Here is a 17,290-nt window from a genome sequence, read left to right on the forward strand (position 1 = left end):
ATTTACGGTTCTGTGCCTATCGGTACATAACTCGAGTCTGCTCTTGCTGCCTTCACAAAGTTGGCACGGCGACTCATTCTACTAACGACTTCTGTAGTCGGTTCTCACCAAACGGGCCGATAAATAAAAAGTGCGAAGAGAGGGAATCGATCCCGTGGCACAGGGATTGATGGGCTAATGTTTAGTGTTGACGCCACGGTACCATCTGGAATAGCAGGGGTTTGGGGAGTTAAAGCCGTCTGCTCACATGAGGCAGTTACACGTATGTCACATAGGCCTTCCTCAGCGGTTCAAGCATATTTCCTCTCTGTCGGGGTAGAAACCTCATACTGTATGTACAAAACTACTCACTCCACTCCATTTCTCAGGTTTTAAATCGGTGCTATTGAACACCTCTGTGTGTTGGTTAAAATTTTTTCGAACCAATGAAAACTAGTTTAAAGCGCTTCGGCCAAAACCTCCTAACTCTATTGGATCCTCACAGCCAAACCAGCTAACTCCACCCGTTTAGCCCTGTTTTCTTTTCTCCTTCATAAAAGTAAAGGTCTGGAGGTTTCTGTCCGTCAGCAACAATACAATGTATTAACATACTATACCATTTAGATTGAAAATCACGTATTTTCTGCAAGCGACACCTTCGTGCAATAGTATAAATAGAGTATAAATTAAACTAACGTGTCTCTCCTCTGTCTTCAGCGTATGTGTACAGTAACTATGAGGTGGATGATGACTGGTGTGTGTCCGTCCTGCAGTCCTACCAGACAGACAGAGATGTCTACTATCCATGGAGCGTTGGTAAGATCATGTCAGGAAAATAATTGGCTACATTTAAGTTTGGGCACTGAATGAAGTGTATTTTATCATAACCAATCTGCATTATGACAAAACAAAACTAATGAGCTTATGCTTTAATCACGAGGATTAGTCTCAAGGATTTGGAGAACAGAATTATTTAATTTATCTTTTTGCATCTTCTATTGTCTGCCTCATAATGTTTTTAAATGACAATATGCTGCAGCATATTGTCATTTAAATAATGGCAATATATAACAGTGATTCAGTGATTTACTTATGGTGGAATCTAACACTTGATTTATACTTTATTTCGCACTGGTGTCACACACCGAAAACAGCAGAGCATAAATGATAAAGTAGTATAAATTGCACTTAAGAATCACACAGAATATGTTTGTGAAGCATCTACCAGCAGCTAAATATAGAATTCTTCTCACTGTGTTTGGTGTTACTTGTCTGTCTGACTCTCTGTGTCTGTCTGTCTCTTGTCATTTTGCCAGGTGAAGATATGACATTAGAGGGAAGGCGTCAGTTGGCTCTTTTCTTGGTGAGACATTTTAATGATCCTCTTTTCCTGCGATTCATCGCATCTCCACAGCAACATTCATCTTCACGGAAATAGAAAAGGCAGCCCCCCTTTTTTGTTGTCTTACCATTTCATTTATTTATTTAGCTATACTGTGTATGTGAGAAAACTGCAACAACTGTATATGATTTTCTTCCCTGCGTTTGGTGCATGCGGTATGAAGACGTACACTATTGCAGTGGTTCTCAAAGTGGGGTCCAGGGACCCTCTGGGTTCCTTGAGGGGATTCCAAGGGGACTCTTACTGGTCTGTAAGTCAGGAGAGTCTACGGGACCATTTGGTTCCATTTGTTCACTCTTGAGTTATCGGGGTCCTTGAAATTAAAAAGTTTGAGAAGCACCGCACTCTTACATTGATTTACTGTCATTTTGGACATGAAAGGAGAAGCACTTTAGATGTAAGGAAAAATTGTTGTTGCTCATCTTTCCAAAAGCAGGCATTTTACATATTCATCGTCCATCTGTTCACCCAATAGATAAAGCTTGATTTCTACTGTAACCCCACTCCACTTTGCCGTTTTAAATGCGGCTCACCTGCTCCTCCTCCACATCCTCCTCCTCCTGTGCTCGTTGCCTTCTGCCGCTCTGAAATCACTGCTTTTCAGAGATCATTACCGGCGAGGAACACTTATTTTTGCGGTCTCCATGGCAACCAGTTCACCTGTGCTCTCAGGACTGGTATAATATGTTTTCGCAGAGCTTGCCTTATTGAAGTCGTTTAACATCAAACAAGAGGAGAGCCATCAATCCGGGCCGCGCTTCCCCTCCCCCCTTTGCTGGCCGATGCCTGTTGAATTTTGCTCTTCATTCAAATCCCATGTAAACGCTGATGACGTGGGAGAGGTTCAATGGCATGGATGGAACAGTTGCTTTACACAATGAAAGCTCCTTGTGCTTTTCTTTCAACCCACACTCATCTTTCTCTCCCTTTCCCCTGTCACAAAGTCACTTGCGAAAACGATGGTTATGTACTAGGTAACCACGGTTATGTTGTTAGCGATTGGATCACTCACAACTAAAGCGACTGTTCATCATTATGGCGTTTAGCCATAATGATATGCCTCCGCTCTGCAGTGGACGGATATATAATTATTGGAGTGATCCAATAAAGCGCCACATAACTGCACCTCTCTCTGTGGCACTTCAAGGTTCAAGTTTTTATTTTATTGTTACGTCATGTACGATTTACTTATTCGCTGTTGTCTTGTCAGTGAACCTGACCACCAATTTGGAGCTGTGTGTGGCCACTCGGTCCTGGGTGTGCAGGGAGTAGGAGTTTATTAGATTCTTTACTGGGTACACATGATGAATGCAAAAGTATTTAGAACCAAGATTACATGCATACTGAAGTCCCGATCTGATCAATAATAGGTTTAGTAATACATAAGGCAGGGAACACGGGGAGAGAGCTGTGTGTGTCTATACAGTATTAGTATATATGCACAGTACCTGGATTTTTTTTAAATTGCACTAATAACTTTGGGGTCTGGACTGAAAATTCCTGTAGGATCTTTCAGGCCATGCAGTACTAGCCTGGTTAATAAACCAGACCGCACAACACCACCCCGTGGTGTAGTGTGGTCTGGAGCCTCACAAAAATCCATTTCCACCAGCCACCAGAAAGGGTTAGCCAATCAGGGCTGTAGGCTGTGTGGACACAAAAACATTTCCCCCTCCCCTCTATGACAGGCATCAAATAGGTAGTTGTCTTTGATGTTTCATTGATTAGAGAGAACACTAACAAGCTATTGACACTTGTATGGCTCAATCAATTACTGCGGTTTACAACCCCTTTGAAGTTCAAAGGGAGCAATTAAGAGCAAGTCACCTTGACATTTTTTTAAACCGCCCCTAACATTACGTCAATAGGCTTTAGCCCGCCCCCCAGAAAAAGAATCTCTCCCCGAAATTCTAGACTCTCTTCCCAAAACGAAGTGTGTGATAGTCTGGTTTATTAACCAGGCAAATGCAGTACCATGTTGAGTTTAAGTAGTAAGGCGTTTGTCATTCCATACCATGCTCAGAGTGGCAGTAGGGTGAGCTTGTGATCAGCCATTTTCAAATTTTTATTTTGCCTATAAAATGGCCCAAGTAGGGGTCCTAGGTTGAAAATGTCTCATAATTACATTGGTTTTAATGAAAATGTACAGTTTTGGACATACTGTACAAGGTTTCTTTCCACACAACAGCAACAATTTACATGTGTGTTATCAATCGTTGCTGTCGGGTGGAAACCTTGCATGTCCAAAACTGTTACTTTTGTGACATTGTGAGCTTTTAATTTGCCATTTTCACAACTTTTGTGTGGACACTCTTCTATGCTAGTAGTCTAGGGCATTAATTTATGAAAAAAACAAAAAGTTGAGATGAGTTTTCTGCCTGACGGCAACACTATTTTTCTCCCTTTCAGGCACGGAAGTACATGAGGAACTTTGACACCACACACTGCACTCCTCTCCCCTTCTCTGAGTTCCACACGCCATGGAGGCTGTGAGGAACCCATGTGAGTGGAGCCAAAGATGTTGTGCAGTTGGAGCACGTTCCCAGGCATGGTGTGATTCCATTACTGTGACGGCGCTCTGCAAACGGTCCGAGGCACGTTTCCATTGTTATGCCGACTGTTCGCACGGTAGCATCCCAGCCTACTTGCCTCGAAACGTTAGACATGTATAGAGACTTTTTTTTTTTTCATGAGGTTAATGTACAGTTGTTCTTAAAGTGTTTTATGCCTCTTTCTACCAAGATGGACAAAAAAAATGGATGGGTTTCCAAGTAAATGCACAACCCATCACTCCTTACATTATTTTTTTGTTTTGGCTGCATTTGTAAAAAACGAAGTCATACAAGACAAGGGTACGGTTCTTAAAATGTGCTTAAATTGGGTCGAGTCTGGAGAAATCTACACTAATTTATTATTTTACAAATGTAGCCAATGCATTTTAAATAAGCTTACCTCCCCCAATTATTTTCTTTCCTGTGGATCTTTATGAACAATCTGTATCATACAATGATGCTCTTAACTGTCATTAAATATGCTGAATAAATTGTTGGGAGGGACAGGAAGTCGACTTGACTTAATTGCATGTTTGCAGCATTTAGAGATGGTGACATTCGCTTAGTTTGATTTGTTCATGGTATTATAAGGGATATCTTGTAGATGTAAAGTAACTAGTATATTTACTCAAGTACTGTACTTAAGTCAGTGTTGTACCCGAACGCGTTCAATGAACGATCGTTCATGAACACATTCATATTTTGAGTGAACCTGAACGGTCTTTGTTTCTACTTGATGAACGCGTTCATTCTGAGGTCCATGAAACTGCGCTCGTCGGCCCGTTCGCGTGGCGGTCCGCAGTCGTCTGTCCTCTCATCTTTCTTTGCATTCAGACCTCGCGAACGTTGATATGTGAGCGCTGCTGTCTGCAGCTGGTTGCTTCTCTTCACTTGAAGCTCTGTGTCTGTGAGAGTCTCCGCCTCGTCTCCCGAGTAAAGCCTGAGTATACTTCGTTGTATGACGTGTGTTGCATGCCTAAAATAGCTGATCTGCAAGCTCACAATGCGTTGCATCCACGAGACGTGAGCTTGTAGATCAGCGTGGAAACATGCAGGATGTGCGCGACGGTTCGAAAATTCTGCTTCAAAATAAGGGTGCAGGAAGACTGGGCACATAATTTTGACAAATAGCTTGCAGCAACGTCTAAATACATTTCAATAGCCAAAAGTATAAAAAAAATATGGTAAGTTCATTTGGGGGAACCATGAACTTTAGTTCAAGTTTTAAGTGAACTTTCTCAACACTGACTTAAGTACAACTAAGATCATTTTACTTTACTGGAATATTCAATACTCAATACTTAAGTACAACTGAGATCATTTTACTTTACTGGAATATTCAATACTTTTACCCTTACTTAACCCAGGCTTAGACCTGAGGCAGATTCTAAATCCTTTATTCAAACACATTTTATTCAAGTGTTGCTATATACTGTACATAACCCCAAAACGGGTTCCAGGATTGAAAGGTATAGTTATGTATAGGGTTCCTGTCTAAATGGTTTTTTCACTTAGATTTTATTAACTTTCCAAAACATTAGACAAACATAAAACATATAAATGGGTTAAGTTTGATAATACTTTTATTCTTACTCCAATTCTTTTGTATTGGTTACTTGAGTAAGTCTTCCACCACTGCAGAGAAGCCAAGCACAATTAAAGTTGTGTTTTCATCACTGACTGCCTGACAAATGTAGGATCACAACCTTGGAGAAGCAAGATAAGTATACAAGATTTATTTCAGAAACAATGCAGAATAATTGACATGAGACTAGGGTCCAATATATAGGTAGGAGCTTTTATTCACCAATTATGACATTTATTCAACAATTATGAAAGTAATAGACAGACAAAACCGATGGGACACAACAAAGACTTTGGCTGAGGTTACATCATCTTCTTAAAGTTTTCTATGACTTCGTTCACCTTTTCCAGTTCTACTTGGCTCTGTCGCATCTGTGGGGCAAAAGAGGAAATCAATTATCTATAGCAGTGTTTCTCAAACCTTTTGGGGCCAGTGCCCCCTATCCAATATCCAGGTTCTTTACCGGCCCCACAACCAATTAAATGAAAGCTTTAGGGGCGCCCACTGGCCTACTGGTCCAGGCACATACCACTTAGGCATTGATGCCTGACGGCGTCACTGGTTCGATTCCCGATTAGGACGACCTTTGCCTTATGTCACTCCCCATCTCTCCCCAAATTTCCTGTCAGTCTACTTTCCTATCAAATAAAGGCATAAAATCCCCAAAACAAATCTAAAAAAAAAAAAAAAAAATGTAAGCTTTAGTTTATTTTTATTGTTGCTTATATAATTTTAAAAATATCTAAAAGATTTCCAAATATCAGCTTGTACATTAAACCGGATTCTTTGTATATAATTATCAAACATCCACCGAAAACAACAATTTATATTTGTGCTATTTTCGGTGAGTGACACCCGCACGCAACTGAATATACAAATCGGATGTAATTCTTTGAATACGTGTTCATATGCAGATTACCAATGCATGTCTGTGGCCCAAGTTCACACAAACCTCCACATCACATAAAATATACTACATAGAAAAGGGACTTGGAAAATGCAGCTGCATATTCCTTTTTACGTTTTTTTGGGGGGTGACAATTTAGTTACTATGAAAAGCTCCACCGGCTGTCTGTCCGTCTGTCACATCACACTTTTGCCCCTACTCTTATCTCTGCCATCGTTGTCCCCATCAGTGCCAAAGTTTGCGCGCGCACACTCCTTGAATGGCAAATCACAACCTCCGCCCCTGATTTCTCACATGGCCCTCTTTACTTCTAACGCCACCATCAGGCTGTTTTTTGCAAAACACATGTTGGACAATGCTCCTACAGATTTTGGCATAAAATCACGCAAAGCGGTACACAGTATCTCTAAAGTCATGTCATCAACATGGATCTGTCCCATCCCATTTCCCATATTCCCTCCTGATTGGCCCACGATTGCCTTCTAAAGTTTGTGTATGCGACGTGACGGTCGCTTATCTCCCGATTAGGGAGTCTTACTGGTGACTACGTAGTCCAGAAGAAATTATATATTTTACAATTGAGGTGTGAGAATGTCAACAATCTGATGCCCTCTCAGGTAGTGTCCCCATGTCTAATACAGGGGTCTTCAACAGGGGGTCCTCCAAATCTTTGTGTGATGGAATCCTTTTTCACATTAACCACTTGAACCCCTATAGCGTCCATATTCTGAAAACTTAACAGTCAAAAATAGCAGATCTACAAGCTCACAACGACTCGCGCTCTGCTATTTTCTGCAAAGTGCTCTGGTGTAGAGGAAAAAGAGCAGACTAAGTACAGTGCGAAAGGTCAAGTTTTTTTTAAGTATTGACCGTTCAAGTGGTTAAATATCTGAGAACACAAATTGACATGATTCCAAAATACATGTAACAAAATGGAATCTATAAACAGGTTGTGGGGGTCCCTGCTTCATCTCTCTCTCAACTAAGGGGTCCTTGGCCTGAAAACTTTGAAGACCCCTGGTCTAATACGTTAAAAGGTGAGTCGTACCTTCTCGGCATCCTGCTCCTGGACTTTGATGGGTACCTTCTCCTTATAGTCACTCTTGGCCCTCTTCTCTGTCAGCTTGTCCATTTGCTTCTCCAGGTCACCTTTCTTGGCGGTCAGTTTAGATAACTCCTTCTCCACGTCAATGAGACCCTGGAGAAATAACCGGTGAAATGAGGGAGTGGAACAGAGGCCGGGCGGTTGTTAACCGGCGTTCTAAAAAACAGTTGTCTTAGCACTGTAAAAGTGGAAGGAGGCAACACATACCGTATGAAATAATAAAGTAATGTCCTCGGCAGAGAACAGACTTCCACCAAGGTGTGAGTTTATCTATACAGTGCTAGTGCCACATCCCCTTTTGGCCAATATAACACCATGATACATAATCCTACACGAGGTAGCGACATTCAGTGGCCTCTGGAGGTTGACTATGAAAAAATTGGATCCATTTTTCCTGAGTTATCTTTTGATCCCATGAATCCAAAAATATATATTATACTGGGGCTTTAAATCTGTGCAGATGTTGTATGCATTTCTGTGACAAGGCCATGCCCCCCTCCATTCTGCCAAATGCCATGAAAGGTTAATCATTTCTTCCTTGGACCAGAACCAACATTTACACAATGTTTTATGCTAATCCCTTCATAACTGCTTGAGAACTCCTGCTAACAGACAGACAGATGGGGTGAAAACATTTTCAAATAGCCATAATATTGACCAGATCTGAAGTGGACGACAGTGTCCAAAGATGCGGTGTTGAGAGCATAAAGTTGGCCAACTGTGTCACACAAACTCCCCACGAACAAGTGGTCAAGGCAGATTGCTGGCCCTCACCTTGAGCATGAGGTTGACGGTGCATCTGTCTGAGGCGATGGCCACGGCGCAGCCCTCTGGGACGGCCTGGGCTCCCGTCAAGGGGACGACAGCCTGCGAGTAGGACAGGGTCTGGATCTGCAGACTGTACGTCTGCACCAGGGACGCCGTCTCACCGTCTACACACTGGAGATAACCTGCCACAGGAACCAATGGAACACAGAGAGAGGGGAACAGTTAGAGAGGGTTTCGTGTGTAAGAGCTACATGTTACTTTAAGACACGCAATATACAATGCACACCAGATGTAGAGGCTGGTATAGAAACATAGCCTTAGGTATATCAATAATTGTTATTGCACAAGTGTATACAGAGGATAGTAGCATACATTTTGCAATTAATTATTGCACTGTTGTATAGAGTACACTCAGAGGGTAGTAGTATAATGTTCAAGTTGCCTAAGTGGTCATTACGGGACCTGGTATTAAATCATATTCAATCTAAAGTTAGACCATTTAGAATAATGTTTCCAAAAAATACTTACACTTCTCTAATTTAACTATTACCAAAGTGTCATGAAGTATTCAAAATTACTGTATTAACATGCCAGCTGCCTCCATTAGTCAAGTCAGATTTATTTATGCAGCACATTTCATATGACAGGCATAGACACAATGTGCTCATTAAGACTACTATAGATGCTCAAGTAAGGGATAATTGGCTTATTAAAGCCTGAAGATGATGTTCTTCACTGGCCATATTTTGAGGGGAATACAGAGAAGGTCTGCACATCTCACAGGAATGGGCACAACACAACACAGTGAAGTAAAGCATTGTATTTTTGTGGGTGGGTGGAAGGGAGATTTCCAATCCCAGAGATCTGTCAGTAGTGAGTAGTGGACTTGTTTGTGAGCCTCACTGCCACAGGGAAGAAAGTGCTTCAGTGGCGCGAGGAATTGGTCTTGATAGACTGATGGTTCTTGCTGGAAGGTGGCTCTTGGATGAGAGGTAGCGACTGGCTTAAGAGGAGCCGGTGCTAATCTTTCCTGCTCGCGTCATGGTCCTGGAGCAAGAAGCCAGCAGGAGAGATAATCACTCTGGACAAAAGCACTTTGTCATGACCTTCTTAGGAGTTCTTAAACTTTAACACTGATACTAAGACGCTAACTTGTTTTCATGTTTTCCAATCTGTATTGCTTTGTCTTGATTTTAACCCTGGACTGCTGAATGTCCTGTCTGCACTGTACACAGTACACACATGACTGTACAGCCACAGACAGATCAAACGTCATCATTAAGTATGCAGATGATACTACAGTGATGGGCCATATCGAAAACAACGACGAGACGGCCTATAGAGCCGTGGTGCCAGGAAAATAACCTTGCTCTTAACGTCAGCAACACCAAAGAGCTGATTGTGGACATTAAGAAGCAGGAGAGAGAGGACACACGGATTTACATCGATGGCGTGGCAGTGGAACAGGTCTGGACCTCAAGTGGGCCACACACACCTCACAGGTGGTGAAAAAGACACAAGGCCTCTACTGTCTACGACGCTTAAAGAAATTATGTGTGAGCCCCCGCATCCTCAAGGCCTTTTACCCCAGCACCATTGAGAGCGTTCTGATGAGCGGCTCCACCGCCTGGTTTGGGAACTGCACCGCCGCTGAACAGAAGGCGCAGTGCAGCGGATAGTGGGAGGTGAGCTTCCTCCCATCCTGGCCATACATGAGAAACGTTGTGGCTAAGGCCGAAAGTATAATCAGGGACATCCACCACCCCAGCCATGGTCTGTTTAAACCACAACCTCTTGCAGGTGAGCAATTACAGCACAGGTCTTATGCCTTTGAGTACCTGCTGTCACATTAATGGTGTGTGTGTGCGTGCGTGCGTAATCTTACAGTCAGCTCGTGTCTTGGTCAGGTTGTAGTCTGCCCTGAGTTTTCGAATGGCCTTGACCACGGTCATCACAAACTCCATGGGACGGTCCACCTCGTCACTCTGCCAGCAGAACTATGTACACACACACACACAATGTAAAGCACTCACACACATGCAGGGAAACCACCTTCCACTATGGAAACACAGCAACCCTCAGAATACCCAAATAGAAACAGTAGCATCTTTAAAACTGGGCCATGAAGATTTGAGACGGATGAATTCACTAACTGATATTGATCGTTGAGGTATCTATCCAGTTGGTCCATTTTAATTAGCTACACTCAATGAACTCATCAAGGCTCTGCATGCAGTATCAACACAATAAGATATTTTATTTTTGTATGTAATAATAATGTATTTTGTGCATAGGATATCGTCTCTGTCGGGTGGAAACGTAATATGTACAAAACTGTTACTTTTCAGAATTCAAATAAAAAAATAGCCAAAAAAACTAAAAGAAGCAGATCGGCTATTTTTGTGTGACAATAATTACTAAGTAGGGCATTAATTAACGAAAAAACATGAAGTTAAAATATGGAGATAAGAGGTTTCTGCCCGCTAGCAACAATATATTCTCACCTAAATCTTTTACCTAACTCACACAGAGACAACCTGCTGATGTATGCTGTATATCAAACTGCATCTTGGCTGTGCAAAACGCTATGTCATTCCTTTGCATTTGAGAGAGTGCTTCCCCAGCGTTCCTTTTCACGCCTGTCTGTCTCTCACCTCCTCCGTGTCGGGGTAGGACGTGACGTGGATGCTAGGGGGGTTGTCCTGGGGTCGTCGCCGGGGTAACCTCTGGAAGAGCTCCTCGGAGACGAAGGGCATGATGGGAGCGAGGAGGCGCAGGCCCACCTCCAGGCAGGTGTAGAGGGTCTGTCTGCACACCAGGGCCTGCCTCGGGCAGGCTCCGTCCTCCTCTGCCTTGCTGAACACTGGCTTCACACTCTCCTGGAGAGAGGAGGGAGAGAGAGGAGAGGATAAGGGAGGAGACAACCCAGGAGAGAACACAGACAAGAGGTAGAAAGGAGAGAAAAACAGAAGAGGTGGAAAGGAGAGAGGAGAGGAAAAACGAGTGAGGAATGGGAGCAGAGGCAATCAGTGAAAAGGCCGGTCATGAGGAGGGTGTAATGTGTACACTCAAAACACTACAGGGCCGTTCAATCATGCACCTCTTCTTCACTAAGAAAACTCATACATTATTCAAAATGTAAGGAAGCAAAAGCAGATTATATATAAAAAGAAAAAAAAACATTGTATACTTTGTTAACCAGGGTCCCCCAGATTTTCTCCCCCTACACCAGGGGTCTTCAACAGGGTGTCCGGGACCCCTAGGGGGTCTTTAGAGTTACTACAGGGGGGCCGCCAAATCCTTGTGTGATAGGATAATTCTTTTAAATGAACAACTTGAACCCTCGCATCCCTATTCCGAGGAGAACTTTAGCCAAAAATAGCAGATCTACAGTACTAGCTGCGAGGCGTTGAGAGCTTGTAGATCGGCTATTTTCGGCAAATAGGTTTGGTGTAGAGGTAAAAAATCACACCCGTGTGAAGTGGAGCTGTGTGTGTGTGTGTGTGTGTGTGTGTGTGTGTGTGTGTGGATCATGTGTACCGATTTTTGTGACATTTGAAGAAAATATGTAGGAAAAGGAGCAAAAAGTGTGTTTTGGAGAAAATTCAAGATGGCGGAAAATCTATCATGGCGCAAATGGGCGTGGCCTATATGGGGAGATGCGTCATGACCCAAGGAATCCAGGGAAAAAATATTTTTAATTTTCCGACCTACGGTTCAAGAGTTACAGGCCAAAACGTAAAGTGGGGTGTTATGGCGCCACCATGCGGCCAAATGACACAATTATTTTTTATTTAATCCTTGAAATCATTATGAACCTCCTCTCCAAGTCTTGAAACTCTAGCCCCTATGGTTTGCGAGAGACAAATAATTGAATGTGAGTTTTTGCGATTCCCATTATAAGTCAATGGGGAAAATTAATTCACTAATAAATTAATATCAATTAAACTATTGAACCTTTCTCTTAGCAAGTTACTAGCCCACGATTCCCGAGTAAGCCGGTCGATTTGACATATGGCGCGAGTGTGTGGTGGCAAAACTGTGGGACTAGTAGCGTGCCGAAGTTTAGGAAGTTCAGGCTACATACACACAGACACACACACAGACAGACAGACAGACAGACCCACACAGCCACGTATAGGGAGCCTGTGCTTCACACAGCTCCAAAAAGAGCAGACCAAGTACATAGTGAAAGGTCAAGTTTACAAAATATCAACGTAAGTGGTTAAATGTCTGAAAATACACATTAACATGAATCCAAAGAACACTGATGATTGTGCTGTGAAACGATTAAACTATATGGAATCTATGAAAAGGTGGGGGTCCCTGCTTCATCTCTCTCTCAACTAAGGGGTCCTTGGCCTGAAAACGTTGAAGACCCCTGCTCTACACCAAATCTCTGATGAAATATCCACGAGCTATGTTCTGCAAATCCCGCCTATTCTGAGAAAAGGTTGATGTGGTTAACAGAGCGTCTCTCACCAGGTAGACGTCACAGAGCTCGTACAGCCAGAAGTTGTAGATGGCCGTGGTGATGGCGGGGAAGTCGTAGGCCCGGAAGCCCGCGCCGCACAGAGACACGGCCGCACACAGCCGGGAGAGGATCCACCGGTCCGTCACGCTCTCCTCTCCACACAGCTGACAGCAGGGATGGATGGGGTGTGGTGGTGGTGGTGGTGGAGGTAGAAGAAGAGAGAAGGTTTAACACACATCAGCCCAAAGACACAGCTACAATCACAGTTGAAGAAGAAAAATCTAATCATATGGAGCTCGGGACTCCAATATGACGTCATTAAAACATAAGTGCACAAGACATTTGGCCCTGATAGGTCCAGCGGTTTGAAAGATTAGTTCTAGACAGACAGACAGACACACGCACACTGCTAGACTCCTGCAGAGCCACAACATAAACATTAGTGGAGGTACTACTGTGGCCTACATTTAGTGCTAATCAGTCCAGCAGTTTGCAAGATTTCACAAGCAGACCCACTAGCCTCCTGTAAAAGCCAAACGTGCACATGGTCATGTATAGGACTCTAGTCTGAGGGTGATAACACTAATGTTTATTTGGACATGGTAGTGTATAGGACTCTAGTCTGAGGGTGACATTAATGTTTATTTGCAGTGCAACAGATGGGTTTGCAAGTTTAACACAGCCGCAGAATGAGTACAGCTGGCGCTTATGGACAAAAAAAGATGGGCCTAATGAAAAGACTTTATTGCATTTTATATCACCATTTAATTATCAGTCTGTGGGCTCATATTACCCACGTGGTTCCCCAATTGAAGGTGTACATTGATTTTTTTTTTTTAGGTTAGATGGATGTCCTGAGTCTAACTTGCACACTATTAGTGCTAACACTCCCACGGCTATGGTTTAGGCTCGCCGTATCTGGAAATCTCAGTGCTGACAGGATATTCAGATAATGTCTGCAGAGTAGAAATGCGCGGATAGCAGTTTTTTCCGTGAACCCTGCAGTCAGAGCCATCTGGGAGATTTGCGAGGCCCTGTGAGAAGGCGGCAGTGCGAGGCACCGTGGCGTGGTATTTTTGTTAGTTTATCAGGCAGAATCAAAATCTATTTCCCTATGTACTTACATAAAGAAACATGAAATACCGTTCCCCCTCAGCCACTTGCAAACAGACAAAAAAATAACATAATAAAAAGATAAAATCCAAAAGTTAAACTACCGTACACTGCACTGTTGATAGGCGACACAATTATTATACAAATAGTTTGCATACAGAGCAAACTGCTGGACATAAACAAAAGAGCAGTCACCCCATCTCTGAATTTGCCTACCCTATTATTGACATGAATCTAGATGTTACCACATATGAGCAGCAGAATAATGAATGCAACAAAAAATATCCTCCTGGCTTTCCTTGCAGCAAACTCATAAATAATGTCTTTGTAATTTAATTGGAATAGTAGGCTACAATGTTTTAACTTTGAGAAACTGTGCTCCACGAGTAACTTCACAGCATGGGAACATTCCAACCATTCTTTTAAGAATGGTGTCTCCAGTGATCCATTATGTCCAAGCAGGTGCAAATCTGTATATTATATAAATAATATGTGTGTACACGTGGATTTGGGTGATATCAGAGGCGATCTGCGCATCTCTAGTGTGTAGAACTCTGTCCTGGGTAGCCCTCAATCTAGAGGCCTTATTCCTAATTTACACTCTGTTGCATGACGTGTGATGTAGTCTAAATTGAGCTTCGGTCTTACAGAGTGGGAGGAAGCAAGATAAAACTCCCTTAAAGGTATATTGGGTTTATGTTAGCATACATGTTACACAATGTGAAAACTTTAAATATGTGCCTATGATTCCCCAATAAATCTTATTTGACAAGAGTATATGGGCTAAGCAAACCTAGGAAACCCAGTTTCATAAGATTAATATTAACACAGAAAAAGTTTACTTGTCTCCGTGGTTCTCTGTCTTTAAGGCAGCCTCACCTGGGCTTCTTCTGAAGGCACAAAGTTGTCTCCCAGTGTCTTCATGGCAAACTTGACAGCGTTCCAGAGTTTGTTGCAGAAGTGACGGTAGCCCAGGATACGGTTGACATCCAAGTTGATGTCCCTGCCTGGGAGACGGAGAGAGGCGGAAACAGTAAAATATTCATCTCTTTGACACATTGTTAGTATTTCTGAGTACAATACTGTTTACCTGGGGATGGTTTAGTGCCTTTTGGCTGTGAATGTGCCTATTTTCCTGGTCTAGGTTCAGGTCCTGGCAAAGCTTTCTATCTGTCTCTCACCTAAACTGTGCAATTTCACTTTCCCACTGCCAGTCTTCCTCTCATCTTTCCATATAGTTTGCCTAAAAAACAAACAAATACTGCAGGGTTTCTGCATCAATTAAGCACTTCTCTTGTATAAAAGGCAGCCTATTTAATAATGCAAAGCACCACAGTGTTATCGTGACTTTCCTTTAATAGTGCCAGGTTGTTGCTGACTAACTGCCAAGTCATTTTAAGCTACTGTGCGAGGTCAAGCCTAAGATGCGGGTGGGTTTGTGCCAAGGCTGTTTAGCCAACAGGGGGAGGATGTCTGTGTGTGATAAATGAGTTTCACCTTGGCTCGTGTAGGCGCACAGGGCGAAACGCAGGGCATCGGTGCCACACTCCGGAATTCCACTGGGGTAGTCGGACTTCTGACCCTGTTTGGCCTTCTCTATTTCTACTGGATCCAAGTTACTCTCTGCTAACTGGGCGTAGAGACCCTGGAGACAGAGAGAGATGGAGGGAGCGAAGGAAAGGGATAAAAGGAGCAAGGAGGGATGTTTATAATGCGAGAGGAAAATGGAAGAGAGGGAGAGAAAGAGGCCAAGGAAAAGGATGGATGGATGGAGGGGGTGGGGGGAATGAGAGAGGGATGGAAGGAGGATGGGGAGAGACATGTTGACAAGAGGGAGGGAGATAGATGTGAGGGAACAGAGGAGAGGAGGATGTAAGGGGACCGGGAAGGGGAGGGGGAAGGTTAATCCAAATCACTTTACTCACCTGGCAGAAATTGTCACAGTGACATTGGTGCAGAACAAATCGACACTCAATTAGCAACAACACAATGATGTCTATTGAATACAATGGCACACGGTGGAACACAATAGACAGTGACTCTACAATGCAATAAAGAGACAATCTATTCATACGCCCTGCACAGAGAAGGAAAACAAAAAGAGACTGGAGGAGGAGGAGGAATTGATTGTCAATGAAAAGCCCAGAGGAGCCGAGTTTGTCCCAGTTAACGTCCCGTTTCATCCTTATAGGAACCGACTTTTGATGTTTTAATTGGACGGGAAAGCAGACACGGCTCTTTGTAAGAACAAGTTAATCACAGTGAACCTGAGGCAGGGCAGGTGGGTGGGGGGGAGGGGCAGCTTTAATACTGTGTCCCTCCTCTGAGCCCTCAGAGGGGGCAAACCTGCCTCCTCCTCCTCCTCCTCCTCCTCCTCGTGGCCTAGCGGCCAACCAATGGGAGATTGATGGGCTCAATAAAAACTTTGCCTGCAGCAGGGAAAGGTGCTACAGCTTACATAAAGCTTTGGGCCTCCAGGGAGCCACGTGCACCATTCAACCACGCCAAGAGAGACCAGAGCGAGAGTGAACTCACAGTAGGGGTGGAGGGGACTCCTTACCTCCAGGGAGATCCCGGTGATAACATCCAGAGGGTCGATGACGTTCCCTAGGGATTTGCTCATCTTCCTCCCATGGGCGTCCCTCACCACAGCGTGCAGATACACCTGGTAACATGAAAGCAACCATTAGCAGCACATACTGGAGGCTCAGTTGTGTTATGCGCGTTGTGTGGTGTCAGACATTATTGTATCTCGAATGTTTAATCGTATCGCGGTGGAGCCAGCTTTCCACCTCTATTGTACTCATTACACTTGCCTGCTTCTGTTGATGAACACACCTGGGAATCTTGGCCCAACTTTAAATGGAACACACACACAGCACTGCTGGGAAAGAGACTCCAAATCACTGTGTATGCTGTTGTGGTCTTTAAGAAGGCTACAGTACGTGTGTATTTTCCCCCCTATAGATTAATCACGCTAGCTAGCACTAATTACCACAGGTGTCCAGCTTTGCACAGCTGCCCACTCTACTTAAAGAACATAATTGCACCCGCAGGACTGTTCGGTATGTCATTCTTTTCTTTAATGCCAAAATAAGGTGGCGTTATCTTCCATATTGGTGACAGCAGGTGGTTCCCACCTCTCTGAAGGGCAGCTTGCCAGTGAGTTTCAGGCCCATCATGACCATGCGCGCCACCCAGAAGAACAGGATGTCGTGACCCGTCTCCAGCAGGGTACCGGGGTAGAAGACGTTCAGGTCCTGCGTCTAATGACAATACAAACACATTAAGCACATACTGAATATTTAAAAACACGAATGCACCACAGAGAAAACAAAGGAAAGGTGGTGTTGTGAACTTATGCCTTGGTTCATTTGCATGTTAAAAGAATGTGAAAACAAGTTA

The 17,290-nt window shown here is 43.5% G+C and overlaps 2 protein-coding genes across 2 annotated transcripts in view; one reads left to right on the plus strand and one right to left on the minus strand.

The window, feature by feature from the left end:
- Positions 1-4,428, plus strand: part of abhd16a (abhydrolase domain containing 16A, phospholipase) — a 47,451-nt gene extending 43,023 nt beyond the window's left edge. The window contains exons 18-20 of the mRNA XM_080747215.1: positions 697-795; positions 1,296-1,342; positions 3,791-4,428. Of these exons, the coding sequence (XP_080603341.1) occupies positions 697-795; positions 1,296-1,342; positions 3,791-3,874 (230 nt within the window). The 3' untranslated portion in view covers positions 3,875-4,428. The remainder of the gene's footprint in view (positions 1-696; positions 796-1,295; positions 1,343-3,790) is intronic.
- A 1,282-nt stretch (positions 4,429-5,710) lies between these two features.
- The window catches only part of vars1 (valyl-tRNA synthetase 1), a 33,666-nt gene continuing 22,086 nt past the window's right edge, over positions 5,711-17,290 (minus strand). Inside the window, exons 20-29 of the mRNA XM_080748610.1 lie at positions 17,026-17,151; positions 16,446-16,550; positions 15,383-15,530; positions 14,765-14,892; positions 12,781-12,936; positions 10,953-11,177; positions 10,184-10,295; positions 8,305-8,480; positions 7,474-7,623; positions 5,711-5,889 (exon numbers count right to left, since the gene is read on the minus strand). Coding sequence (XP_080604736.1) covers positions 5,821-5,889; positions 7,474-7,623; positions 8,305-8,480; positions 10,184-10,295; positions 10,953-11,177; positions 12,781-12,936; positions 14,765-14,892; positions 15,383-15,530; positions 16,446-16,550; positions 17,026-17,151 — 1,395 coding nt within the window. The 3' untranslated portion in view covers positions 5,711-5,820. The remainder of the gene's footprint in view (positions 5,890-7,473; positions 7,624-8,304; positions 8,481-10,183; positions 10,296-10,952; positions 11,178-12,780; positions 12,937-14,764; positions 14,893-15,382; positions 15,531-16,445; positions 16,551-17,025; positions 17,152-17,290) is intronic.

The sequence above is a fragment of the Nannobrachium achirus genome (assembly GCF_963921795.1).
Source record: "Nannobrachium achirus genome assembly, chromosome: 2".
Lineage (NCBI taxonomy): Eukaryota > Metazoa > Chordata > Actinopteri > Myctophiformes > Myctophidae > Nannobrachium > Nannobrachium achirus.